The sequence below is a fragment of the Gopherus flavomarginatus genome, chromosome 3, assembly GCF_025201925.1.
Source record: "Gopherus flavomarginatus isolate rGopFla2 chromosome 3, rGopFla2.mat.asm, whole genome shotgun sequence".
Classification (NCBI taxonomy): domain Eukaryota; kingdom Metazoa; phylum Chordata; order Testudines; family Testudinidae; genus Gopherus; species Gopherus flavomarginatus.
The window spans coordinates 243440939-243468837 of record NC_066619.1 but is presented as its reverse complement, the minus strand read 5'-3'; the positions used below and the strand labels follow the sequence as shown (position 1 = coordinate 243468837).

At 39.6% G+C, this 27899-nt stretch overlaps 1 protein-coding gene across 1 annotated transcript in view; it reads right to left on the bottom strand.

The window, feature by feature from the left end:
• Positions 1-21260, bottom strand: part of ARAP2 (ArfGAP with RhoGAP domain, ankyrin repeat and PH domain 2) — a 219435-nt gene extending 198175 nt beyond the window's left edge. The window contains exons 1-2 of the mRNA XM_050947298.1: positions 20964-21260; positions 7914-8988 (exon numbers count right to left, since the gene is read on the bottom strand). Of these exons, the coding sequence (XP_050803255.1) occupies positions 7914-8809 (896 nt within the window). The 5' untranslated portion in view covers positions 8810-8988; positions 20964-21260. The remainder of the gene's footprint in view (positions 1-7913; positions 8989-20963) is intronic.
• Positions 21261-27899: the final 6639 nt, after the last annotated feature.

Below are 27899 nucleotides of genomic sequence, written 5' to 3'. Positions count from 1 at the left end.
TATTTATGCCTGTATCTGTACTTTTGTAATCCATGCATCTGAAAAAGTATTTTTTTTTACCCACAAAAGATTATGCCCAATAAATCTGTTAGTCTTTAAGGTGCCACTGGAATCCTCCTTGTTTTTGTAGATACAGACTAACATGACCACCCCTCTGATACTTGACAGAATTGTTTAATTCACTACATACCTGGGAATAAAACCTTTATACTAAAACACCATCTAAAAACCGAAATGCACCATATATTTATATAGGCTCCCTTACAACCACAGTCCGAGCATATGTACTTCTGAGGAACAGGAAAACTAAAACATTTAAAAAACTTGTCATGTTGTGGTAAAGACCAATACATTGTTTTGTGGCAGAGGAGAGCCAGGAGCACAGAGAAGCACATGTAATTGCAATGAAGGTAAGTGCTTTATTAGTAATAACAAGGTATGACACAGTCATAGCACTATTGCTGGATATCAGGAGAGCCACAGTATTGACTTTTTGTGCTGGAAGGCATTTAAGAGAGCCTAAAATAGCTCTTTTGTTCATACAAATTTCATGACTGAAGTCTGCCCAGGTCTAAAAGCAAGTGCTGAGTCTCCCAGGGGAAAGCTGGATTTCTACCCATGTGTGAAAACCCTACAGAATGCAATAAGGACAAAGCCAATACCATTCAATAGCAATTAGGAGGGAATGCTTTTTAATAACATTCCAAGGAGAGATATGAACTCCATTAAACTTAAGACTGCCATTTTAATCATCCTATTACTTTTGCTTTAAAAATTGCTGAGCAAAGGAAAATGGTTCTGTGAAGTTTGATGTCTGTTTTACAATTCAGACTTAACATTTGTCTCCCTCCAAAACAGCTTATTACTACCCCTTCATGATTTTCACACAGTTATAAACTGGTACATGTGATTTTAGGGAGATCAACTTGAAGAAACTAGGCTATGGCTAAGCAAATAAAAATTGTTGGCAATGCAGCGCCTAATTTGGGGCTCAATCCTACATCAATGGAAGGTTGTGCTTTGGGAAGGCAGGGGTGACTTCAGTACAGCCATGATGGGGCATTACATGTGCAATATGTTCCCTTCTATTATTGCAGGTGAGAGTCAGGAGCTGGTTGTAGCTTAAAGAGGGGACAAGGGTATTTTTATAATAGATAGTTCTCTCTTTTCTTCAATACCCCCATGTTTGGAGCTGAAACACCAGATTCCCGTCTCAGCTCTGCAGGAGCGTTTTATCGTCATGGAGTGGGAACAACTGTTCCAAAGGTTAAGATTAAAATAAAAAATGCCCATTTTGAATTGGATTCTCTTAAAAACTTGAGCACACACTTTTTTTTTAATGTAAAGCCTAAATTTCCACAACCTAAAATATTTTAATATTTTAAAAGATATGAGTGGAGTTCCTTTTCTTTAATCAATACATAAAAGTAGCTCTTTGGTATAATTTGATAAAAAGTATCAAAATGTTTCTTTGAGTCTCTTAGTCTACCCAGTGACACCACATTTCATAAAAACAGCCATACTGGGTCAGACCAATGGTTCATTTAGCCCAGAAACTCATCTTCCAACAGTAGCCAATGCCAGTGGCTTCAGAGGGAATGAACAGAACCAGCAATCATCAAGTGATCCATCCCATGTCACCAGCTTCAGGCAAATAGAGGCTAGGGACACCAACCTTGCCCATCCTGGCTAATAGCCATTGATGGACCTATCCTCCATGAATTTATCTAGTTCTTTTTTGAACATAGTTATAGTTTTGGCCTTCACAACATCCTCTGGTAAAGAGTTCAACAGGTTGACTGTGTGTTCTGTGAAGAAATACTTACTTTTCTTTATTTTAAACCTGATGCCTATTAACTTCATTTGGTCACCCCTAGTCCTTGTGTAATGAGAAGGAGTAAATAATACTACCTTATTTACTTTCTCCACATCAGTCATGATTTTATAGACCTCTATCATATCACCCCTTAGTCTTTTTTCCAAACTGAAAAGTCCCTGTCTTATTAGCCTCTCCTCATTATGGAAGCTGTTCCATGCCCCTAATCATTTTTGGTTGCCCTTCTCTGTACCTTTTCCAATTCCAATATATCTTTTTTGGGATGGGGTGACCTAATCTGCACAGAGCATTCAAGATGGGGCGTACCATGAATTTATATAGCAGCAATGCAATATTTCCTGTCTTATTATCTATCCCTTTCTTAACGATTCCCAACATTCTCTTAAAGGTTTTTTGACTGCTGCTGCACACTGAATGGATGTTTTCAGAGAACTAACCACTTAAGAAAGATCTTGGAGTCACTGTGGAAACGCTAATTTAGACCCCATCATTTTATATGTATAGTTGGGATTGTGTTTTCCAAGGTGCATTACTTTGCATTCATCAACATGAAATTTCATCTGCCATTTTGTTGCCAAGTCACCCAGTTTTGTGAGGTCGCTCTGTAGCTCTTTACAGTCTGCTTTGGACTTAGCTATGTTGAGTAGTTCTGTATCATCTGCAAATGTTGTCATCCCACTGTTCACCTGTTTTCCAGATCATTTATGCATATTGACAGTACTGGTCCCAGTACATACCCATGGGGGACACCACTATTTACCTCTCTCCATTATGAAAATCAACCATTTATTCCTACCCTTTGTTTCCTATATTTTAACCAGTTACTGATCCAGGAGAGGCCCTTTCCTCTTATCCCATGACAGCTTACTTTACTTAAGAGCCTTTGGTGAGGGACTTTGTCAAAGGCTGTCTGAAAATCTAAGTACACTATATCCACTGGATCCCCCTAGCCCACATGCATATTGACCCCCTCAAAAGAATTCTAGTAGATTGAAGAGGCATGATTTCCCTTCATAAGAACCATGTTGACTCTTCCTCCACAAATCATGTTCATTTATGTGTCTGATAATTCCGTTCTTTACTACAGTTTCAACCAATTTGCCCGGTACTGAACTTAGGCTTACTGGCCTCTAATTGTCGAGACTGACTCTGAAGCCTTTTTAAAAAAATTGGCATCACATTAGCTATCCTCCAATCATGTGGTACAGAAGCTGATTTAAATGATATGTTACAGACTATAGTTAGTAGTTCTGCAGTTTCACACTTGAGTTCCTTCAGAAATCGTGGGTGAATACCATCCGTTACTGAGACTTATTACTGTTTAATTTATCAAAGTGTTCCAAAACCTCCTCTAATAACACCTCAATCTGGGTTAGTTCCTCAGATTTGTCCCCTACAAAGAATGGCTCGGGTTTGGGAATTTCCCTCATATCCTCAGCCATGAAGACGGATGCAAAGAATTCATTTAATTTTCCGCAATGGCCTTATCCCCTTTGAGTGCTCCTTTAGCATTTCAGTCATCCAGGGGCCCCACTGGTTGAGAAGCAGGAAGCCTACTGAACATGTACTTAAAAAAAAAAAGTGCTGTTACTTTTTGAGTCTTGGTCTACATGTACTTCAAATTCTTTTTTGGCCTTCCTAATTATATTTTTGCACTTGCCAGAGTTTATGCTCCTTTCTATTTCCCTCAACAGGATTTAACTTCCACTTTTTAAAGGATGTCTTTTTGCCTCTAACTGCTTCTTTTACTTTGTTGTTTAGCCAGGGTGGCACTTTTTTATTCTTCTTACGATGTTTTTTTTTTTTTATTTGAGGTATATATTTAATCTGAGCCACTATTGGGTGGGGGTCTTTAAAAAAGTTGCCATACACTTTTCGCACTGTGCCTTTTAATTTAACAAACTTCCTAATTTTTGTGTAATTCCCTTTTCTGAAATTAAATGCTACTGTGGTAGGCTGCTGTTGTGCCCTCCCACCCCAACCCCCCGGGATGTATTATGGTCACTATTACCAAGCGGTTCAGCTATATTTGCCTCTTGGACTAGATCCTGTGTTCCATTTAGGACTAAATCAAGAATTGCCTCTCCTCTTGTGGGTTCAAGGACTAGCTGCTCCAAGAAGCAGTCATTTAAGGTGTCAAGAAACTTTATCTCTGCATCCCTTCCTGAGGTGGCATGTACCATAGGATAGTTGAACACACACACACACACACACACACACACACACACACACACCGTTATTATTGAGGATTTTTATTTTTATAGCCTCTCTAATCTCCATGAACGTTTCACAGTCATGATTACCATCATGCTATATTCTTATTATTAGAGCATGATTTACTATCCATGGAGATTCTATGGTACAGTTTGATTCATTTAAAATTTTTACTTCATTTGACTTTAGGCTTTCTTTCACATACAGTGCCACTTCCATAACAGCACGACCTACTTTATTCTTCTAATATATTTTGTACCCGTGCATTACTGTGTCCCATTGATTATACTTATTGTACCAAGTTTCTGTGATGCCTATCAACACCCTCATTTAATACAAGACACTCTAGTTCACCCATCTTATTATTTAGACTGCTAGTATTTGTATATAAGCACTTAAAATCATCGCTTTTTAGCTGTCTGCCATTATGTGATATAATTGAATGAGACTCTTTCATTTGACTGTTTCTCATCAGATCCTATCCATATTTTATCATCATCTTCCATCCTCTCCTCTTTACTAGGACATAGAAAATCTGCACTAATAGATCCTCCCCTAAGGGATATCTCTGTCCGAACCACTGTACCTGTCGGCTTTCCTCCAGCCCTTAGTTTAAAAACTGTTCTATGAACTTTTTAATTTTACGTGCCAGCAATCCAGTTCCATTTTGGTTTAGGTGGAGACCATCCTTCCTGTATAGGATCCCCTTTTCCCAAAAGTTTCCCCAGTTTCTAATAAATCTAAACCCCTCCTACCTATACTGTCATCTCATCCATGCATTGAGACCCTGCAGTTCGGCCTCTCTAACTGGCCCTATATGTGGAACTGGAAGCATTTCAGAGAATGCTACCAAGGAGGTCCTGGACTTCATTTTCTTACCTAGCAGCCTAAATTTGGCCTTCAGGACTTCTCTCCTGTCCTTGGTACCTACATGTACCATGACCACTGGTTCCTCCCCAGCACTACACATAAGTCTGCCTAGATGCCTTGAGAGACATGCAACCTTTGCACCCGGCAGGCAAGTCACCATGTGGTTCTCCAGGTGATCGCAAACCCACCTATGTTTCTAATGATTGAATCGCCCAGTACTAATACCTGTCTTTTCCTAATAACTGGAGCTCCCTCCCACGGAAATGGTATCCTGTTGTACTGAGGATACCTTTCATTGCCATATGTTTAAAAACAAGTATTAGCTCAATAAGCTCAACATTAGCTCAATAAGCCAGATGCAGTTTAAGGACAGGAACATTAAAGTAAGTATTTAAAAAAATAAATCTGTACTCAGGCCAACTGTGAATGACATCATGTTCTCCCTGCTTTGAGACATACAATACAAAAGCACTAGATAAGTGCTGACTGTAATTAGGCACATTTGACAGATGGGGTAACTAGTGGACAGAGGTTCAGAGATATGACAGGGAGATAGTTAAGGCCTAAACTTAGCTAAGGCCATGTTATCAAACCATCAGCTTTTCGAAATCAGGACAAATTTGTAGAAACACTATTTTTAAACAGAGCAGTTAGCTGACATGTTGATAACACAACTCTATGATTGCTAGAAATGAAGATGAAACTGACAAGCTAAAAACCCCAACTGTAGTCAGCTTCATCCTTGTTTACACAGGCCATAAAGCTGGGGTCAACAGCATACTGGTAACCATATCATTAAATAGAGAGAGTGTTGAAATCAGATTTTCATAATGTAGACAAACCTCAAGGCATTAAAGTTCTGGGCTTGGGTTTGATCTTCAGTTTGCTATTGCCTTTTAGCAAAAGCAACAATACTTTTTATTACATGAAACTAAATACAATTTTTACCAACAAGTCAAAATATGAATTCAACACAGCCATTTTGAAGATGAAACTTATCTATTCACATTTATAAACTGACTCAAATGCAAGTTCCCCTATCTTACACCATCAGAAGTTGTTTTTCCTACTAAACTGCATACAATTCTGTTTCTTGAGAATATGGTATATGGAGAGCTGGTACTGTAATGGCAACAGACCCCAGTTGTCAGCAGATGGGATCGAAGCAGGATGTGTGTGGGTTACGGTAGCAACATCTATATTTAGGTTGCCTAACACTTCACATTATGAAGACACTTGCAGACTTTGCAAACAATAGAGGTGTGAGTTTCTCAATAGGCTTTTGAAATTTGGCACTAGAGAAGACCTCTGGTTAGAAAAGTGCCTTTTCTTTGTCCAGTGAAATTCCATTCAGGGTTTGGTGAGAAACTGTTAGTAAAAAGAGTCACTTCCCCTTCTCTCACTTCCCTTCCACAGGAAAAAACTGGTAGAACGCCAAAATAGTAACAAACACACACTCAAAAAAAGCAGAGCCCATACCACCACTAAAGCAGCTGCCACCACTGCCATCGCTGTGCTGAGAATGGTTGGGGTCTACCAGAGCAACTTGGGTGGGTGGAGAGGCACACCAGGCCAGGCTCCCCCAAATACTTTCTCAGATGCAGCACATGGCCTCAGCAGACTATTTACCTCTCACCAATAACAAAAAATTTTTTTAAACCTTTAACACCCTTCATTCCCTAGGAAATTTCATACCAAAACAAGTTAGCAGAATGTTATTTAGGTTACAGATCCAAGCATTATACAGTTAGGAAATCCCACATTTAAGGTGCCCATGAAACTTACTTTTGCCCTCATGAGCCTATGCATTATGCTACAGCATTTAATTACATGATCACATACTTCCCCCACCCCTCCCACACACACACAGGACTCCTACCTCATTCAAAGGACAGGAAGGCCTTGCCTGATCTTTGAGTGCTCAACTTTGCAATCTATATAACACTCTTTCAATGTAGCTTGTTGGTGTAATTTCCTTGATTTTGTATCATAATGTATTCTCTATTATAATATAGTAACTGATATTTCCCATTAGCACTAACCCCTAAAAGTATTAAAATCAAGATACTAAAAGTAACACATTAAAATAAAACTTAACCTATAAATCAGAGTTACAATTGTGGTGAAATATGGATTTATATTCAATGAATGAAAACTTGGCCATACTGAAATCAAAGGTAAAATTCCTACTGTCTTCAATAGGGTCAGAATGTCACCCATACATTTATTGCATCATTATTTCTTTGCTTCTAAGTGCCTAAGTTTGAAAGTGAGATGATCAAGAAGTAGTAACAATGTAGTTAATAACTTATTTTAAAGAAGTCTGTTATGTACATACACCTGCAGATAGAAGAAATATAAAAATCACAAAAAAAGACACTATAATATAGAACCAATTTCAAGACTGCTTGCAGCTAGTAGCATAGACATTATTAAATTCATATACTTAAAAAAGAAGCCATAAAAATTAGTAAGTCTAAAAAATAGATACCTTATGTTAATTCTTACTATGAGTAAATCATGTATTTATTTCTTTTTGTAAAATAGTAAAAACTCTTAAAAATATTATCTTAAGTTAAATGTGGTGTATGTGTGTTCTGATTGATGTAATGAGAATGTACCAATTTTACACTGAGTTGCATGAGGAGGATGAGATAATATATTTTATTAGACCAACTAGGGTTGGTGAAAGACAAGCTTTCAAGGGTACACAGAGCTTACTTTAGACTTAAAGATACACAAAAAGATATTATTTCACCCACCTTTTCTCTCCAATATCCTGGGACCAATATGGGCTACACTGCCACTGCAAACAACTGAACTGGAAAGCAGTTAAAAAACAAAAAAACAAAAATGCACCACCACATACCACATTTAGTCCAGAAGTCTATGAACTCTTCAAAAAGAATACTGACACATACTTCCACTGACAAAGTTGGACCAATTTTAAATGTTACGGTATCAGTCTCACAGTTTGTTTTTCAATTATTACCTGGGTGAAGCTGCAATTTTAGATGAACCTGGGATTTCTGGAACAGGTCGATGTCTTAACATAAATGACCGAGTTGTTCTGGGAACTACTTTCATACAGCTTTGCTTACAAGGACCATACAAGTCATTATCTACCATTTCACCTTTAAATTCAAAGAACGGAGAATCTGGTAGGACATTTGGTGAGATTTCCACCTCTGAGAATGTTAGATGCTCATTCTCACTGGACTTGGTTTCAGATGAGTCAGCAAAAGAAGACTGAAAACTTGGATCTTCGACGTATAATGCAGAATGGTTGTCGAAGTGCAAGTTACCTTGTTGTGCCTTTGATTTTTCCAGTGCAACATCCATATTAGGTATGTTTTGAAAGTTAGTACTTTTCTCAATGTTTCCACTAAGGCTGACAGCATCTCCTGAACAATCTGATTTCTCGTATGATGAGCTAGAAGATTCCAAATCTGAAAAGCTACCATCTTTCACTGCCAATAACTCATGTTCAGTAAATTCACTCTTTTCTTTACTAAAAAGTCTTGCTGGCAATGCTACAAATTCTGGACTAGCTTTAGCAACCCCATTGGAACTTAAATTGGATACTTTAGAAACCTGGGCATAGCACAAAGAATGACTTTCCCCTAATTCCTCCAAGTCCTTGTGTTTCAGATTTTCAGATGAGACAGATTTTTCTTGCATTTTTGAAAATGTGATCTCTAACTGCTTAAGAATCCTTTTGCGGTGTCCAGTAGGTGATATTCCAATTTGCTGGAGCACATTATTATTTATTCCTATGCAGTCTGACACAGCGTTATAGCCAGCTTCTTTGAAGTAAGGAAGATATTGCACCAAGTTGATGTTGGCCAAGAATTCTTTGATATCAACATTCCTGTCTGTGAATGACATGATGGCGCCTTCATTCCTGATGTACGCTCTCAACAATACAGAAGCACAGTCTCTACATGCGCTTATTCTCCAGTGCAAAGTAAGTAAGCAAACTCCAGAAGTAAACTCCTCTTCAGTCACTCTAGAGAGAATGAAATTTCTTCCAAAAGTAGCAATTCTGCATAGGCCAAGGATGTAAACTGTAAACCCAGAAAAAAAAATGTTAAGAAATGGTATTTTTCCCCACTGAATGTAATGCTTGCATTCACAATCTAAGCCAAAATGTTGAAGCGTCTCTCTACATCCACTTTGGAATTTACTTAAAACATGAACATATCAAACAGATAAACAATGTACAATCTTGAGCTACTTAAGGGGAATAGTGAAATTTGAGTTTTTAAAATTCAGAACAAATACTGTTATATTGTTTCCTTTGGAAATGTGGTTCACAAAAGGGTTCTGTTATACTCTACAGTCTACACCCCCCTCTGTATTGGACAAGGTTGAGAAAGGCAAGCCCACAATCATGCATGGTTGTTTATAGAGTGGTTAGGCAGAATGTTTCCCAGGTGCACTAGATGTTCTCAACTAATGTGTTGAAGAGTACATCTTGGACTGAGAAAGCATGTCAGGTCTGCTACTAGCATGCACAAATCAGCCCTAAAATAAACATGCATATTGGGTCTCCTTAGGAAACAGCGGTGACTCCAGGCACCAGTGGTCCAAGCGTGTGCCTGGGGCAGCAAGCCACGGGGGGCGGCCTGCTGTTAGCTGTGAGGGCAGCAGTCAGGCTGCCTTCAGTGGCGCGCCTGCGGGAGGTCCTCCGGTTCTGCAGATTTGGCGGTAGGTATGCCAAAGCCGTGAGACCAGCAGACCTCCCGCAGGCGCACCACCGAAGGCTGCCTGACTGCCATGCTTGGGGCAGCAAAAAAGTTAGAGCTGCCCCTGTTGGGATAGGAATAGGGAAAGAGCAAAAAACCTGCCCAGTTCATTGAGCTGTCCTGACTCATGGACGCTGACTCCTCTGACAGGATCTCTAATGAATAAGAAGCTACTTGTAGCAACACATCTTCCCCTCACTTTATGTTGTTTGGAGGTAAAAGGTAGGATTTACCCTATAGACATCTAGAAATCACTTCACCCTGTTTAATAATATCGAACAAGACCACACAAGTAGTAGTGAAAGATGCTAAATCCATTTGAAGCAACAGGGGAAGTTTAGGTAGGCAAAATAATTATCCAAACCAGAAATTTAGCCAGGGAAAAACAGATTACTTCTTGTCAAAACTGTCTCACGATATTTAATGACCATTAATGCTCAGGTTATCAGTTATACATATTTGAAGATGAGACATTAATGAAGTCAATTGGTACACAATGTCAATTGCATACAATAAAGGGGCGGGGGGGAGGGAAGATGTACTGCTGCCAAGATGTTCATGATTCAGACAACCTAGTGTCATTCCAGTGATGCAGTTGGTCTCAAGAAGGGTGTAACTTGGGCAGCCACACAATATGTCAATAGGGAAAAGCAATGGGGAAGTAAAGCAACTAATCAGACTAAGATGTTTTTCTGGAGACCAGTAAAGTTTATGAACTCTGACAGATATGCATCATTCTTCACTGCTGAGCGAACTATAGCATTTTAGTCACAAGTTTTGAAACTAATGAAGTCTAAAATACCCCAAAAATCCTTGACTATTATGGTAACATTACAAGAAGCCATAACTTTATTTTCTTTTTCAGATAAACAGAAGTCAAACATAAGAGTACTTCAAGGTATCTTTTCAACAACTTACATGAAGAAATATTAGAGGGACATTAATATGGGCCAAAATTAAGGTTTATTTATTTTAATTCCATTGGAAACATTAAAAAAAATCCACTGTTGTGTTTGCAACCCAAAATATTATACACGAGCACAATGCAGCGAGACCAGAAAATGAAATAGACTATACCTAGGTTTGCCAGAATTCAATTTTTTATAATGTTTACAAATATTTATGTTTATTTCTAAATTTTTATTTACCTATTTACATTTTCTTAGCTGTGAAAAATATATTTCTGTTGATTTATATTTTTACAGTTGTGAGAAGTCATGGGGGGGGTCACACAATTTTTAATGACCGTGCACAATGAGAATCAAAAAGGTAAAGTTTTAAAGTGTTAAAACACATTGTCAACATTACATGTCAAAATATTTTAAGTAGATATGCTTATATCAAAATTCTAATTAGTTCTTAAGCAGCATTTTTCTTACTTTGCCCATCTGTACATTTTGACTGTCGATAGAAATATTTTTTCATGGTTTTGTATGTGCATCATGAAATCAACATTTAACATCATTTATTAATAAAATTCTAATCTTTCCAACACCAACAAAAAACAAACCTGTCTAACCTATATTCATTGTCCAAGCTGATACAATAAAAAAATTAGAATGCACATTTAAGATTCAGTTTAAATTATCTAAAATGATATGATAAACATAGTTTAAGACTCTTATTATCCAGTAGTAGCCCTTTAGGAAGGAAGAACATATTCCACTTATAGTATTAGATATACAAATCAACTGTGGCTAAACAATTCAAATTCCTTCAGTCTGTGTGTATGGTTAAAGTATATCTACTATTTTTGGCAAATTACTTAAGATCCAAAAAGTACGCTGTAAATAATCTTACAGTATGATAGAAATTCTGTCCTAAATGACATTTCTTGAGAGCTATTAAATAATAAAATAAATAAAAATATTCCACCTCGAACAAATTTAAGTCATTTAATTTTTCATGCTTTTTAAAGAAATTCTATTGGAGTGGGGGAAGGGAAGTATTCTAACAACTAAAGTGTATAAATATAGGTTACCGTTAATCAGAGACTGAACTGACGGGTGTACTGTGGAAGACTCAGGGCAGGTCTACACTTAGATTGACACTGCGGAGATCGACCTACCAGGGGGTCGATTTAGGGGTCTAGTGAAGACCCACTAAATCAACCACAGATCACTCGCCCATCAACTTAACTCCGGTATGCCACCAGAATGAGAAGCATAAGCTAAGTTGATGGGACAGACTCTCCTGTCGACCCAGTGCGAAGCAAACTCCGCAATAAGTTGATTTATCCCCATAGCGTAGACAAGACCTCAGACTTGTGAGTTACCGTAGGCTCCTGGGCAGATCCATGGCTTCTGTATTCATTGTCCAAGCTAACACAATAGCTACTGTAAATGGTCACAGCTCCACTGAAGGTAATGAACCTACAAGTATTTACATCAGCTGGAAAGCTGCCTTGTAGTCCACATGAATTTGGACAGTAACACTGTTTTTTATATGCTCTCAGTAAGAGTCAGGTAGTACTGACAGCAACTGTCGTGAAAGTCATATAACCCTTTATCTTGCTCTTATGACTGTCTTCCACAGCCATGTGACCACAGACACTTCTATATTTGGGATCCAATTGCAAAGAACTCTCCATCTCCTGCAACTACCTTCAAACCTGCAGTAAAAATGTGGAGTTTCAAAAACGAAAAAAAAAAAAAAAAAAGCTAGCTTTAAAATTAGGTAATGATTTATTTCAACAAAGTGGGAAAGGCAGCAGATAGAAAAAGCAAGGTTACAAAAAACACACACTCCATTCTGAAAGGAGTTGTTTTATACCAAGAGTAGGCAACCTATGGCATGGGTGCCGAAGGCGGCACGCGAGCTGATTTTCAGTGGCACTCACACTGCCTGGGTCATGGCCACTGGTCCGGGGGGATCTGAATTTTATTTAAATTTTAAATGAAGCTTCTTAAACATTTTAAAAAAACTTTATTTACTTTACATACCATAAAATAGTTTAGTTATATATTATATAGACTTCTAGAAAGAGACCTTCTAAGAACGTTAAAATTATTACTGGCATGCAAAACTCTAAATTAGAGTGAATAAATGAAGATCGGCACACCACTTCTGAAAGGTTGCCGACCCCTGTTTTATATCTTTCCTTTTCACATTTCTTCCACTCTGTCTTTTAGGGTCTGTCTACACTGGATAGATAACCTGGGTCTGTTGGACTCAGCCTGTGGACTCAGTGTTTCCAAGCACATGCTCAGGCATCTACAATGCATTGCAAACATGGGTATACAATTACTGGACCCAGGTCTCACAGCCATGCTAATGCATCCATACTGCACTACACGGGCCTTCTGACTCCCATCTGTAACTTGACCTGCATTCACACTCCAGAATGAGAGGGCTTGGACTAGACTCTCAATGGGACTTGGGCTCTCACCATCCCCACCAGCAGGTCCTCAATGCTTGCTGAAGAGAGTCAAACTCACTTGTGTGTGGATGGAAGGGGGGGCTTGGGCTCAAACCAAATCAGAGCTCAAGCGTGCAGTGTAGACGTACCCTTAGATTCCAGTCGAGCTAACATATACACACACTCACATACAAGTTCAATGGGGCATCTCAGATGTTTAAGAATTTTCAGGATTAAGGTCTGAAATTCCTTGTAAGCAAGAGAACTACTGTGCCCACATCAAGCCTTCAACAAACTGCACAAACCATTAATTGCAGGATTGGGGTCTTAGACCACCCCCCTCGATCCCCACCCCAAGCTCTTTAAGATTCAAACCATCTCCTTCCTGTTTGGAAAGTACACTGCACATCATGGGTGCCCATGGCTACCTTCTAGCCCATCACTCAAGACTCCTTACCCCATGCGCTTATGAGATCAAAAAAAACAGAAAGCATCGAAAACTGCCCTCAAGCAGTTCCAAAGCAGATTCATGCAGTACCGTATATCTTTATCAAAGTTTTAACATCTGCAGACAGTAGATTTCCCTTCTCTTTCCTCCTTTATGAAGTGCAATCTGGCCTTGGGGAAGCCTGATAACTTCTTCTATTCTGTAGCAGCTGCTCTAGCATGCAGGTGCTACCCTGAAGTTGCCTACAAGAGGAATAACAATGTAGGTTGAACAGCATAGGATATATGTGCCAATCTGACAAAAATGGAAATGATACACCCTGAATAAATCCTGAATAATAGGCAAGTGATCCCTATGTACAGTATAGAATTTGTAAGTGTCTTTAGAATCCTTCTAGATGAGAAGGCAATACATATAATTAAGTAGTGATGTTTGTTTTTGTTTTTTTTTTTAAAGTAGCTCAGAGTAGATTTTTGTTTCCTATGGAGGAAAAAAAAATACCTCATACAGAGTAGCTACACTGTGATTGAGATGGCATTTTAACAATTACTAAAAGTCTCCTTGTAAAGTTTTGTAGTGGTCTTTATTACACCATCTTCAAAATGAAACACCTCAAAAAATAAGCCTTTTTTGCACCACTCAGGATTCACTCTGTTGGAGAGGTGTGGGGAAAGGTGAATATATTTGCACAAGTGATATAATGTATACAAATGCCAGAAGTATGAGGAACAAGCAGGATGAACTGTAAGTCACGGTATATGAAGAAAATTATGACTTTATTGGCATAACAGAGACTTGGTGGCACAACTCCCATGATTGGAGAACCAGCACTGAGGGACATACCTTGTTCTGAAAAGAGGAGGTGTTGTTGCTTTTCATCAAGAATGTATATGCTTGGTCCAAGGGGAAGTGAGTGACAGACCTACTGAGTGTCTCTGGGTGAGGATAACAAGAGAAAGGAACAGCACCAATGTGTTGGTGGGTGTCTATTATAGACCACCAAATCAAGAAGAGGAAGTTGATGATTCATTCTACAAGCAGGTTACAAATTAGCCAACTCGTAGCACAAGTGACCTAGTATTAATGAGAGGTTTTAACTTCCCTGATATCTGTTGGAAGACTATTGAAGCAAATCATAACACATCCTGCAAATTCTTAGCGTATGTAGGGGACAGCTTTCTGATTCAAAAAATTGAGGAAACACCCAGGAGGGCATCCATTTTGGATCTTGTTTTGCCCAACAGGGATGATTAGCTGCAAACGTGAGCATGGTTGGGAATTTGGGAGGAAGTGGTCATGATCTGATAGAATTCAAGATCCTATGGAAAACAGGACCTAAGAACAGTAAAACAAGAACACTGGACTTCAGAAAGGTGGATTTCAACCAACTCAGAATTAGTAGGCAAGGTCCTATGGAAAAACCAATTAGGAAGAAAAGGAGTTGAAGGGGGTTGGCAGTTCTTAAAAAGATATAATACTAGAGGCTCAACATCAAGATATTCCAACACAGAGGAAAGATTAGAAGAGCCACAGGAGGCCAAGGTGTCCACACAAGGAGCTGTTTATCCATTTTGGTTTTTAGATAGCTACATATAGGAAATGGAAGGAGGGGCATGTCACCAAGGAACCATACATGGGAATAGCATGAGCATACAGGGACAAAATCAGGAAAGCCAAAGCAAAGAATGAATTACAGCTGGCAAGGAATGTTAAAGACACCAAGAAGGGGTTCTTCAAATATGTCAGAAAAAAAGGAAAGATCAAGGATGGTGTGAGCCCCGCTGCTCAATGGAGAAGGTAAGCTGATAAAAGAAAATGCTAGGAAGGTAGATCTGCTCAATGTCTACTTTGCATCAGTTTTCTCACAAAAAATACATGTGACCGGATGACTAGCAAACTTACCACAGGCAATAAAGGGGGAAGGGATGCAGACTAAGGTAAGTAAAGAATATGTCAGAGATCTTTTGACCAGTTTGAATGAATTCAAACCAGTGGAGCTGGATGCTATTCACCCAAGGATATTGAAGGAATTATCTGAAGAAATCTCAGTGCCACTGGCAATAATATTTACAAAATAATGGATGACAAGAGATGTCCTGGAAGACAGGAGAAAGGCTAACGTAGCACCGATCTTCAAAAGGCGGAAAAGGAGAAGCTGGGGAACTATACATCCGTCAGCCTGAATTCGATACCTGGGAAGCTACTAGAGCAATGCATAAAACATTGAATTTTTAAATACCTGGAGGATGAAGGGGTAATCACTGGCAGCCAGCATGGATTTACCAAGAACAAATCATGCCAAACCAGGTACCCTTCTTTGACAAGGTAACTGATTTGGATAGGGGGAAATACAGTGGACATCATATACCTGGACTTCAGCAAGGCTTTTGACTTAGTCCCACATGACATTCTGATGAGTAAGCTGGAGAAATGCAGGCTAGACAGACGGACCACTAAGTGGATACGTAATTGGTTAAACAACCACAAACAAAAAGTAAATATTAATGGAATGACATCAGATTGGAGGGAAGTCTCACGTGGGGCTCCACAGGGATCTCTTCTGGGTCCAGTGTTGTTTAACATCTTGTTTAACATCTGGATGTAGGTAGAGAGAGCACACTGATCAAGTTTGCAGATGACAGAAAGCTGATGAGGAGAGGTTGCCAATACTTTGGAGGATAGAGCTAAAATTCAGAGGGATCTTGATAAATTAGAGAACTGGGCTATCAACAACAAAATGAATTTTAACAGACAAATGTAAGGTGTTACACTTAGGGAAGAAAAACCAAATGCACAAACACGTATTGGGGGGGGGAAACTGGCTTGGTAGCAGCACTGCTGGGAAGAATCTGGGAGCTGTGGTGGATCACAATCTCAAAATGAGTCAGCAATATGATGCTGTTGCAAAAAAAAGCAAATGCAATTTTAGGTTGTATTAACAGAGGCATAGCATGCAAGTCACAGGAGGTGATAGTACCACTCTACTTGGCACTAGTTAGGCCTTACCTTGAGTACTGTGTACAATTTTAGTCAACAATATATAGAAAGGATGTGGAAAAAGTGGAACAGATCCAAAAGGTACATGACAAAGGTGATCAAAACGATGGAATGCAAGCCATATGAGCAAAGGTTGAATGAACTGGCTATGTTTAGTTTTGAAAAAAGGAGATTAAGGAGAGACATGATAGCAGTTTTCAAATACTTGAAAGGCTGCCATAGAAAAGATGGAGAAAAATTGTTCTCTTTTACCACAAAGTGGAGGCCAAGAGGCAATGGGTTCAAACTACAGTGTAGCAGATTTAGATTAAATCTCAGGAAAAACTTCTTAACTCTAAGAACAGTAGGACAAGGGAACAGACTGCTTCAGAAGGTTGTGGAAGCTTCTTCACTAAAGATTTTCAAGAGACAGACAGATAGCCATCTATCTTGGATTATTTAGATACAACAACTCCTCCCGCATCTTGGCAAGGGATTACTCTAGATGACTGCTGTCGTCCCTTCAAACCCTATGATTCTGTGGCGGTGGCATCCAGGAATTAGATGGTTTTCAGATGAAATTATCAGAGATTCATTTAATAGCAAAATGCCAGCTTCCCAGAGATCGCCTGACCAGCTTACTTAATGCTTCAGAGAAGGATCTACATTTTAAACAGGACAGCAAATTAATTGCTTTATTGTTAGCAGCAAAGACTTTGTATTGCATATTATCAGAAAAAATGTGAGTTTTCCACCTGTGAAATTGTGGTATAGTAAAATGTGGACTGTCCTTGTCATGTGACAAGCTTTCACACCAAGTACATACAAAAGACAAGTGCCAAAAAGAGGAGAGGTATTTAGAAAATTTGGTCACCCCTTTTAGCATAGTCAGGGTGGGAGAGGGGCTCTCCAGCCAGCGAGTCAACATCTTTAGCCAGGTTCTTGTCATATGAATTTGATCCTGAACCCACTACATTGAGTATTACTTAATGTTTTGTTGTAACTTTGTCTTAATAAGAAGTTTTTAAAAAATGAATAAACTTGCTTGTAGTCATCACAGACTGCTACAAGAAAAAAACATCAACATATTTGCATTGTAGCAAAACTTGCAAAGATCACTGTAACAAATGTGCTATAACATGTCTATTTAAAATACTGTTTGCAGCTGCTCATTGCTCTCTGAAACTTCATCTTTGGAAATAAAATTTTCCAGCCCTGGTATCTATCCAAGATTTGTTTATTTAAAGTCTGAGCAAAAGTAGTTTAGTAATTTAACTATGAGAAGAGTATGATTATTTAGAAAAACTAAAATTGGCAGGGATCAGGGCCGGCTCCAGGATTTTTGCCACCCCAAGCAAAATAAATAAATAAATGACACCCCTTGAAAAGTGCCACCCCAAGCACATGCTTCGGATGTTGGTGCCTAGAGCCGGCCTTGGCAGGGATGCAGCAGGGGAAAGGTAGCCAAGGCTGGGAGCGAGTCTGGGGCTGGGAGCAGGTGACAAGAACAAAGCCGCAGCCAGGGCCCAAGCCTGGGGGCAGCCCAGAAGTGGAGCTTCAGCCGGGCAACGGCGGGAGCCAGTAGCCAGGCGCAGAGCCAAGGCTGGGGACGGGAGCTGGGGCGCAGCTGGGGACGGGGCTGGGTGGTGCTCTTTCCCTGCCTTCCATGGGGGCTGGCCCAGGCCCCATGGTGCCCCCCGAATGTTCCTCTGTGGTGGGGCGCACCGCACAATTTTGGAACCTCTGATCTACATTGTACTTTCCTAGTTTGTCATCTGAGACAGGATCAAAAGTCTTACTAAAGTCAAGATATACCACATTGACTGCTTCCCCCCATCCACAAGGCTCATTACCCTGTCAAAGAAAGCAATTAGGTTGGTTTGACATGATTTGCTCATGACAAATCCATGCTCACTGTTATTTATCACCTTATTATCTTTTGAGTGTTTGCAAATTGATTAATTATTTGCTCCATTATCTTTCCAGGTACTGAAGTTAAGCTCACTGCTCTGTAATTCCCTGGGTTGTGCTTATTTCCCGATTAATAGATGGGCACTTTTCCAGTCCTCTGAAACTTCTCCCATCTTTCATGACTTTTCAAAGATAGTCACTGATGGCTCAGATATCTCCTCAGTCCTTGAGTATTCTAGGATATATTTCATCAAGACCTGGTGACTTAAAGACATCTAACTTGTTTAAGTAATTTGTAACGTGTTCTTTCCCTATTTTAGCCTCTGATCCTTCCTCATTTTCACTGGCATTCACTATATTAGACATCCAATCACTATTAACTTTTTTTGGTGAAAACAGAAACAAAAAAGTCAGTTAGCACTTCTACCATTTCCACATTTTCTGTTATTGTTCTCCCTCTCTCACTGAGTAATGGGCCTACCCTGTCCTTGGTCTTCCTCTTGCTTCTAAGGTATCTGAAGAATGTTTTCTTGTTACTCTTTATGTCTCTAGCTAGTTTAAACTCATTTTGTGCCTTGGTCTTTCTAATTTTATTCTGACATACTCGTGTTATTTGTTTATATTAATCCTTCATAATTTGATCTTGTTTCCACTTTTTGTAGGGCTCTTTTGTGAGTTTCAGATCACTGAAGGTGTCCTAGTCTGGCAAGAGACCATCCTGGCTAACTTCCTATACAGTGGGATAGTTTGCTTAATAATGTCTCTGAGAAACTGTTAACTCTCTTGAACTGTTTTTCCCCTTCGACTCGCTTCCCATGGGATCTTACCTACCAACTCCCTAAGTTTGCTAAAATCTGTCGTCTTGAAATCCTTTATCTGTATTGTGCTTTTCTCCCTCCTACCATTCCTCAGAATCATGAACTCTACCATTTCACAATCGCTTTTACCTAAGCTGTCTTACACTTTCAAATTCTCAACTAGTTCTTCCCTATTTGTCAAAATCAAATCTAGAACAGCCTAGGAGATAGTTCTGTAAGGAACTTTAAGGGGGAAGGAGTAGAAAGACCAAGCGTGATATTAACTGAAACAAATTTCTGACTTTTTTAACGTCCACAGCTAAAGAGTCATTTAAGCATGCTCTAAAAAATGACCCGTTGCACAAATATTAGTAGGTTCAGGTGCTGAAGCATGTACTGTATTCAAATCCATGTAAACAGAGTAAAAGATGACCAAGATAGGACATATTAACTATTGTTAGATTTTATTGTTTCATTATCTGTGTTTTCCATTGTGAGTACAATCCAAGATATATTGCCAAAGCTAACAGGCCTAGAAATTGATCTATATTATTCGCAATGCGTTTTTCTTTATCAGAAATACTTAAGTGATCTTTTAAAAGTTCTAATTGCTCTACTCTCAGTAACAAATGTGAACAAGAAAGCAGTGAGCAGGAAACAAAATTAATTTAAATCTATTTCTGCATCAAGATTCAGAGGGGCAGTTAGGAGAAGTAAAAACGTCTGAGAATTATGAAATATTCATAAAAGAGTATCTTGTGACAAACTATTGCTCAATGTTTACTCTTTCTGTTGCAAAATGCTCATCTTTTTAGAGTCAAATTCTTCCACCTTTACTTCTTTTGAATAATACCTCTGCCGGCAAGAAATCCCAATAGAACTACTTGAGGAATAAGGCTCCTTGGAGTAAGCAACTACTCAGCCTGAATAAGCACAATAGGACCCCAAGTAATTCACCTCAAGGATAGAATTAATTTAATGAGGTTTGCCTAGCTGTTGCCACAGCATTTGTGCATAGTTACACACACTGTGTCTTGCCTAGTGCTTTAAAAAGTGTCATAATTACTATACAGGTTTTTCACAAACTAAAGTTCATTCATCTTCTGCTAATACTTCCACAGTTGCATGATTGTTTAGAAGAAGTCTGTATAAATCTGTCCAAACTTCTGAAAATAATTGCCCATTAAGGAAGCAAATTGAAAACAAAACATAACAATATTCAAGAAAAAAAAATTTTAAGAAGAAAAAAAAAAAGCACACGCACGGATTCCAACTTCCTACCTGGCTGCTCAAATAAAACTAATAGTTCTAAAAGATTACAAAACAGGAAATCGGATTCAATATGCTCACTACGTTAGACTCTATTTAACATCAACTGTAAACAATTTGTTAACCACAAAATATGAACTGCCTATTTGTCAATCCAAGCCTTACAGTGCTACTGGTGTATTATATTACAGACAAGAACTAATATAATATAAATGAGTTAATGGTGATAGTTTTCCTAGATTTCAGTAACTCGTCTATTAGTTATCTTTAATGAGCGATCTGATCTAATAGACGTTAAAGAAACAAATCAGCTGAATAAGAAAATCCTCAGACAGCACGGTGGACTGGGGCTGGTTTCCTTTCCCAGACGCCCACGCATCAGACGCTCTTGAAACTAAACACGAAATTAACAAAAAAAAGGTGGCAGGCCGGAGCCGAACACATTGTACTTTGGGGAGTTACAGACGGGGGGAGAATCACCCAAATCCTTGCAAGTAATGAAACTTGCAAGCTCCCTTCCTCCCCTTGGACTTACCTCTGTGCTTTGGAAGAGACAGAGCTGGAGAGAGGAGGAAGAAAGTAGCACTTTAAATTCCTCTTTTGTCTATCCTACTTTCTCTTCCTTGTCCCCTCCTCACCTTCCGCCACCCTCTACCCTCTGATTTGCCCTAGAAGGCAGCGCGCTCGCGGGGTCCCATCGGGGTTCGGCACCGGGCGCCTGCCTGGGCAGGGAACTCCAGAAAGGCGTTGCTTGCAGCACCAGGTGAGGAAGGGAGCGGCCATGCCGGAAGAGCCTCCTGCTCAGCACCTGGGACAGGAGAGCAGCCCGCCACCAAGCCCGGCGCCGGGGAGTAACCCTACGCGCAGAGCCCTACTGGGGGCGGATGCTCCGGGCGTGCTGGCTTCGCAGCGTATTTGTGAGCGTGCAGGAGGAAGCGAACTTGCAGTCACAAGCTTTTGCTTTGTTAAAGTTTGCTGCTGCAGCTAATTCTCGGTAGCTTCACGCATGCCTGGGTGCTGAGACACTTCCAATGCAGCAGTAGCAGCAGCATCCTGAAAAAGGTCAGGCTGTTAACACTTTGATCCCCCTTCCCCAGAGGAGCCTGCTCCTTACACCTTATGGGATGCATTTGCTACTTACCAGCAGCCCTTTGGCTGCAGCTGACATGGATGGAGGTATTTTCAAGCCCCACCTCCATGCCCATGTTACTGTCATGTGTGCACATAACCCAACTGATAAACAAGAAACTGTTTCCTTTTACCAACCTGAAGAGCCTTTAATTCTTGGCCTGAAGCTCCAGGGAGAGTGCAGACAGGAACTGCATTTGGCCCTTAGCAAACATGGTGTGCATCACTGTGTCATACAGATCCTTGCTTTCTGCATGTTAAAGCTATCGTTGGCCACAGGTTTGTTACACCAGTAGTTGAGCTATCTACAACCAACATCACACATGTCTACTGCACACTGTGAAACCTCCCTGTAGCAGCAGCAGCTCAGGAATAAAATTTCCCTAGTGTAGTGGTTTTTCAAATTTTTTAGGCCGTCTACCTCTTTCCAAATAATGTAGTTTACCTTGTACCCCTCCACCCCATCTGAGATAGGGTCATAATATACCTATGAAAACGGTGCGGGAGAGAGGTCTGTATGGGATAACACAATCTGTTGTTCACCATGACAGTATTTTTCTCACATACCCCCTGATGAGCTCTCATGTACCCTAGAGGTACACATATCCCAGTTTCAAGTATCAGAGGGGTAGCCGTGTTAGTCTGGATCTGTAAAAGCAGCAAAGAATCCTGTAGCACCTTATAGACTAACACTACATGCATCTGAAGAAGTGGGTATTCACCCACAAAAGCTCATGCTCCAAAACGTCTGTTAGTCTATAAGGTGCCACAGGATTCTTTGCTGCATATCCCAGTTTGAAAACCACTGTCCTAGTGCAAAAGTCCAGAGAACTACAACTTGAGCTAAAGAACAATTAATCTCCAGTGGTATAAGTAGTGTATTACCTAGGACACAGAGTTTAGCAGTCCTTATAGCACCCACAGCACCAGCTCTAGGCACCAGCAAATCAAGCACGTGCTTGGGGCAGCAGAATTCCAGGGATGGCATTCTGGGTTTTTTTATTTTATTTTATTTTGCATCGGCAGTTGCCCTGAGCATCCAGTAGAAGGCAGTGGTACATATGCAGACCTGGCCATTAATTACACTACTAGGTTGTGGTTTGCAGTATTACTTGCTAAAGATAAGTGTTACAAAACGGTTCATACACACTGCACCTTCCTTCTCCACTTCCAGGAACGTAACTGTAACATTCCTAGAAGTGAAGAAGAAAGCTGCAGCCTCCCTTAGCTTTATTTAGTTTCACATTCATTGATGTATGCCATTACCTGCCTTTTCCATCAGCTCTGAATGAATGCGTGCAAAAGAATCTAAACAAGCATAAGGGGATCTGAGTTGATGTTTATGTACTTGTCAGTCATTGTGACCAGAAGTAACCACGGTATCAAGAAAAGCAAACACAAGGCAGGCACAGGAATGTGTAAGATAAACCTGACATTCCCATAATTTGCATATTCTTACAATTTAGTCTGGCTCATCAGGATGTATGTTAGACTAGACTCCCTGACATATCCATCAGCAGGTGAGATTAAATTCAAGGGAATCCAATGAATGACTGCAAGGAAGTACAAATGTACATTTGGCCCCTTGAATTTAGCTGAGTACAGGCGTTAAATACACTTTTAAACAACCGCAAACTGTCCTTGGGAATTACAGCTTTAAGTCTCATATTTTCTTACCATTACTTTGGTCAGCACTACTGTTAGAAAGAAGGAGGAAGAGAAAGTGCTCCTTTCTCAGACCATTGTGGTTTAGTTTCTAATACCACACAGGATACTATAATTTAATATTTTATTGTTTTAATCAGGGATCAAGTTGCGGGGAAATGAAAATACTGTTCTAAGCTACACAGTTTCCCTGCTCCGGCTTCCATCCCATCCACGTTTCTGTACAGAATCTTTATCTACAGTTCTACTCCCCTCTCCACAGCTTCCTGGCTCAGGAGCCATTTCCCCAGTCATATGCATTTACACCCTCCTCTGTTTAGCTTCCTGAACTAAGGGTCTTTGCCCCAGTTCCATTACTATTACCATTCCTCTGCACGTTCGTCTCCCTAACTCCCACAGGACAGGTGGCTTGGGCTATGCCAGATGGAGCCAGATCCTGCTAACATGAGTGAGTCAGCAACAGCAGTTCCTTCTATTAGAAAAAGTGCTACAGACATCTGAGAATGGGATTTTGACTGCCTCTGGATTGACCAGTATCATCAACATTAGTCCTGGGGAAATGGCTAGGAAATCAGAAAACAAATGTAGTCTTCATATCAGTGAGGTGGGTATGGTGGGATTCCCTCCAAAGACCTCTTTCCAGTTGGCTTCCCAAGAACTCGGTTTGGCTCCAAACTTGGTCCCTCGTGTATCTGTATTTGATATACAGCAATGCTGCACTGAGCAGACTGAAACCCAGGGAGTAGATGCAGGGTACATCACCGATCCAAAGTTACACAGAAACCCTCTCCTTTTATATACATTTACACATCTTATTGCACATACTATACATTGCATCACAGATTTTGAGATTGGCTTGGTTACTCTGTAGGAACCAATACCTGTACAGCATGCTCTGTCCATGCAGTGTCCATGTTCCACCCACTCTTTACCTTATCTTTACATTCCCGACTATCTGGTCTATTGTTATCTTGTTCTTCATAAATGGTTCCCTGGGTGTTCCCTCCCCTTATCTTAGCTAGTTCAGACATTCTGTATCTTAGCTCCCTGACCCATTTACCTGTCTTTTAGTTAGCACAAACATTCTGTTTTCAGTGTGCTGATCTATTTAACTCCCTAATCCCGTCTTACAAGAAATGAGGCCTTTCCCTTGTTTCATTTCTCATGTCAAGCCAGGCCTACAGGATATACTCTATATATTCACATACACCAACAATTTCAGCTTTGGGAGCAGAATTTTAAAGGTATTTACATGCCTAAAGATTCAGATAGTGCACGGTGGGATTTTCAAAAATGCCTCGATGTCTAAATCATATTGAAATCAATGAGAGGGTGCCCAGGTGCTTTGAAAAATCGTAATAGGTGCTTCGAATCTTTAAGTGCCTAAATACCATTAAAAATCTGCTCCCAGGTTTAAAAAACACAATTTAATTCTGTTTCCTAAATCTCCACCATGCAAGCAATTTTGGTACAAGAAAATCTCACTCAGCCACATGCTGTGCCCTTTGCTATCTTTTATAATGTATAAAGATGACCTTGGAAATGTATTCATTATTTTGCTTTGACATTTTTCAGTAACATTTTTCTTGCTGTTAGTTGCAACCTAGTCCCGTATCCCACTGTACAGTCATCAGTGTCTTGTGAGTGGACCCAATCACTGGGTCTTATGTGGTTCCATGCCGCCCTCTCCAGTCTGATTTTACCCCTTCCTGTGAGTCCAAGGTTCATCAGTATTTCAAGCTGGGTAGAGTCCCTCCTACCCACTCTCTCTCTTTGAAGTCCTTCTTAGGTGTGCCAATGGTCTGGTTCCTTTCACAGCAGAATCTTGTTCTTAAGTATAGTCTATGTCCCTCTACCAGGTGCGCCACCTCCTTCCCACAAGTCCCTGTATGGAAAAACCACTGGTCCTGGGGTGGGCCAGCAGTTAAGAGAAAACCCAAGTCAAGGATCCCAGATCATAGCCTTGATGGCTTCTCAGTGATAATCCTTTCTCGGGCAGAGTAGTTGTCTGGAATACATTACCACAGCAAGTTTATACCTGTGCAGTCACAGTTCTAATATCTTCACTCACAGCACAACATAGGTTCATAAATTAATACCAGATATCAAGAGAAGAGAGGTTGATGTTATTTGGTCACAGTACATATTTTTCTCTCTCTTTTTTTGGTAGGTGTAAACTCTCCAATCTTTGTTCTGTCCTACTTAGTTGATACCTGTGTCTGCATAAATTGAATGTACAGTAAGATCACAGCATATTCTAATCTAGAGTATATCTACCCATGTCTGCACTTAATTTTTTCTGACTCAACCTCATGCTGCCCCATTAATATCAGACAACCTGAAGTTGTTCTGCACTTACATTCTATATATTTTGTCATTTATATGCCATACGCAATTTGCTATAAAGTTAATTTGTATGTGTGGGGAATGTGCATTATTTTATGACTTAAGCCCTACATGATTTTTTCTTCTTTTTAATAGAAGTGAAAAAGCTTAGTTTATCAGATTCTAGGATCTCTCTCAATTGGATGGCTAAAGAATATTGTAAGTTCTCTGTCATTATGATAAAGCAGAGCTAAAAAAAAATCTTTACAAAAATCAAAAAGGAAGTTGCATTCCACTAACTTGATGCAATTGAGATATGACGTAAGGGACAACACTATTTTAAGAGCTGACAGGCTTGAAAACTCCAGAGATTTTATTATCTGATAATATCCCCTTCCCTTGAGTTTCTATGCTACTATCAAAATTATTTGTGAGGCAGTGGGGGTTTTTTTTAAGTATATGGAAGTAAAATTGTCAGTTTAGAAATTAATTCTACCCAGAAGTTGCAAGGCTTTTACTGCTTCACTAGCAGTTGTTGATTTGCATATTTTATACATTGAGCAAACAAACCAAACATTTGAAAAAAAATAGAGAGAGCAAGCAGGGAGATATTGGGGCTGTTCCAGCCTAAAATATACACAGAGCTTTAAAGAAGGTTATGCATGATGAATATACAGATGTTTGCCACTAAAAGCAACTATAACTCACTAATTTAACCCTTAAAACACCTTCATTTCTCAATAATTGGCAATAAGCATGATTTGATTTGCACACTATCTAGTCCATAAGAGTGGCCCACCCAAACCTATGTTTAAGTAACTAGTAAATATTGACATCTAAAATACACAGGGGCAGATCCTCCTCTGGTGTAAATGGTCATAGCTCCATCACCTGAGGTTCTGCCTCAGACTTCCTCCATCAGAGGTTTGCCCTAGGATTTGTGAGATTATTAAACTAGCATTACATTACTCTAGTTTGTTCAGTCAGTTTATAACACTGAGAAAAATCTTCCAATGCACCTATATTTGCCTAAAACCACACCCAGAGAAAAACAAGTTAAAATGTGTATGTCCTGCCTATTTCATTTAAGAACGTCCCCAAAATTGATTAAATACACCAACAATTAGCTCCAGTTATAATTTAGGGGAAACAATTACCTCTCCTATTATTGTACCCACAGATCTGATACACTAAACTAGGGCTGGCACCTGTTTCCAATTTACAGGGGGATCAAAGTTTTTTGTAGCTTTATTATTATTACTATTATTATAAAGTCAGTATGGTCTGGAGGACTGCACACACAGCTGGGAGGCAGAAAGGCTGAATACCAATTCTGGGTCTGCCACTGTGTCTTTAGGGAAGTTAGATCGCCTTTCTCCATCTTTAAATTGGGGATAATAATACTTATCAACATACTTAATAAGGGTGTTCTGAAGATTAGTTAGTGTCTATACAGTTTTTGGAATGCATCAAGCAGTATAAAATTACTATTATCTATGTCTCAAACAACCAGCAGATATATATTACACTGTTTATGTCTTCTGTGATTCTGATATTAACCAGTATATCATGGTTAATCAAATACTGTATAAACTGACCATGGAAATTAAATAATCTAGCACCATTTTCACAGGAAATATTATAGGATCATGTGATTGTGAGAAAAAAATAGTGAAAAGATTTTGGCCCTCAGGAAACATATAGGCAATTGAGTAACCTTAGCACGGAAATGAAAGATAGCGTTGTGACACTGGTCTGGGACTCAGGAGAGCTGGGGTCAGGGTCTGGCTTTGCTACAGACTTTCTGGGTGACCTTGGACATGTCACTTAGGGACAGATTACCAAAGGCATTTGAACACCTAAAGGTCCAGGTAGGTATCTAGTGGGATTTTCAAAAGTGCCTAAACTGGTTAGATGCCAAACTCTCCTGGGTTGCTTTTGTAAATCCCACTAGGCGCCTATCTGCAGCTTTGTGCCTAAATACCTTTGAAAATCTGCCCCCTAATCTTCCTGCAAATGGGGCTACCTGCAAAATGGGGCTAATAATACTTCCTTTCCCCCACATATATTTTTGTCTTGTCTATGTAAGCTCTTAAGGACAGAAACTGGCTCTTTTAAATGTGTTTGTGCAACACCACAATAGGTCCTGATCTAAACTGGGGCCTCTAAATGCTATGTAGTATTAATAAATAAATAAATAATACAGTGGAACAATTTACCAAGGGTCATAGTAAATTCTCCTTCACTGAATTTTTAAAATCGGGAGTGGATGTTTTTCTAAAAGATCTGTTCTAGGAATTATTTGGGGAGGTTCTAGGGCCTGTGTAGGAGACCATAATAGATTGTCACAATG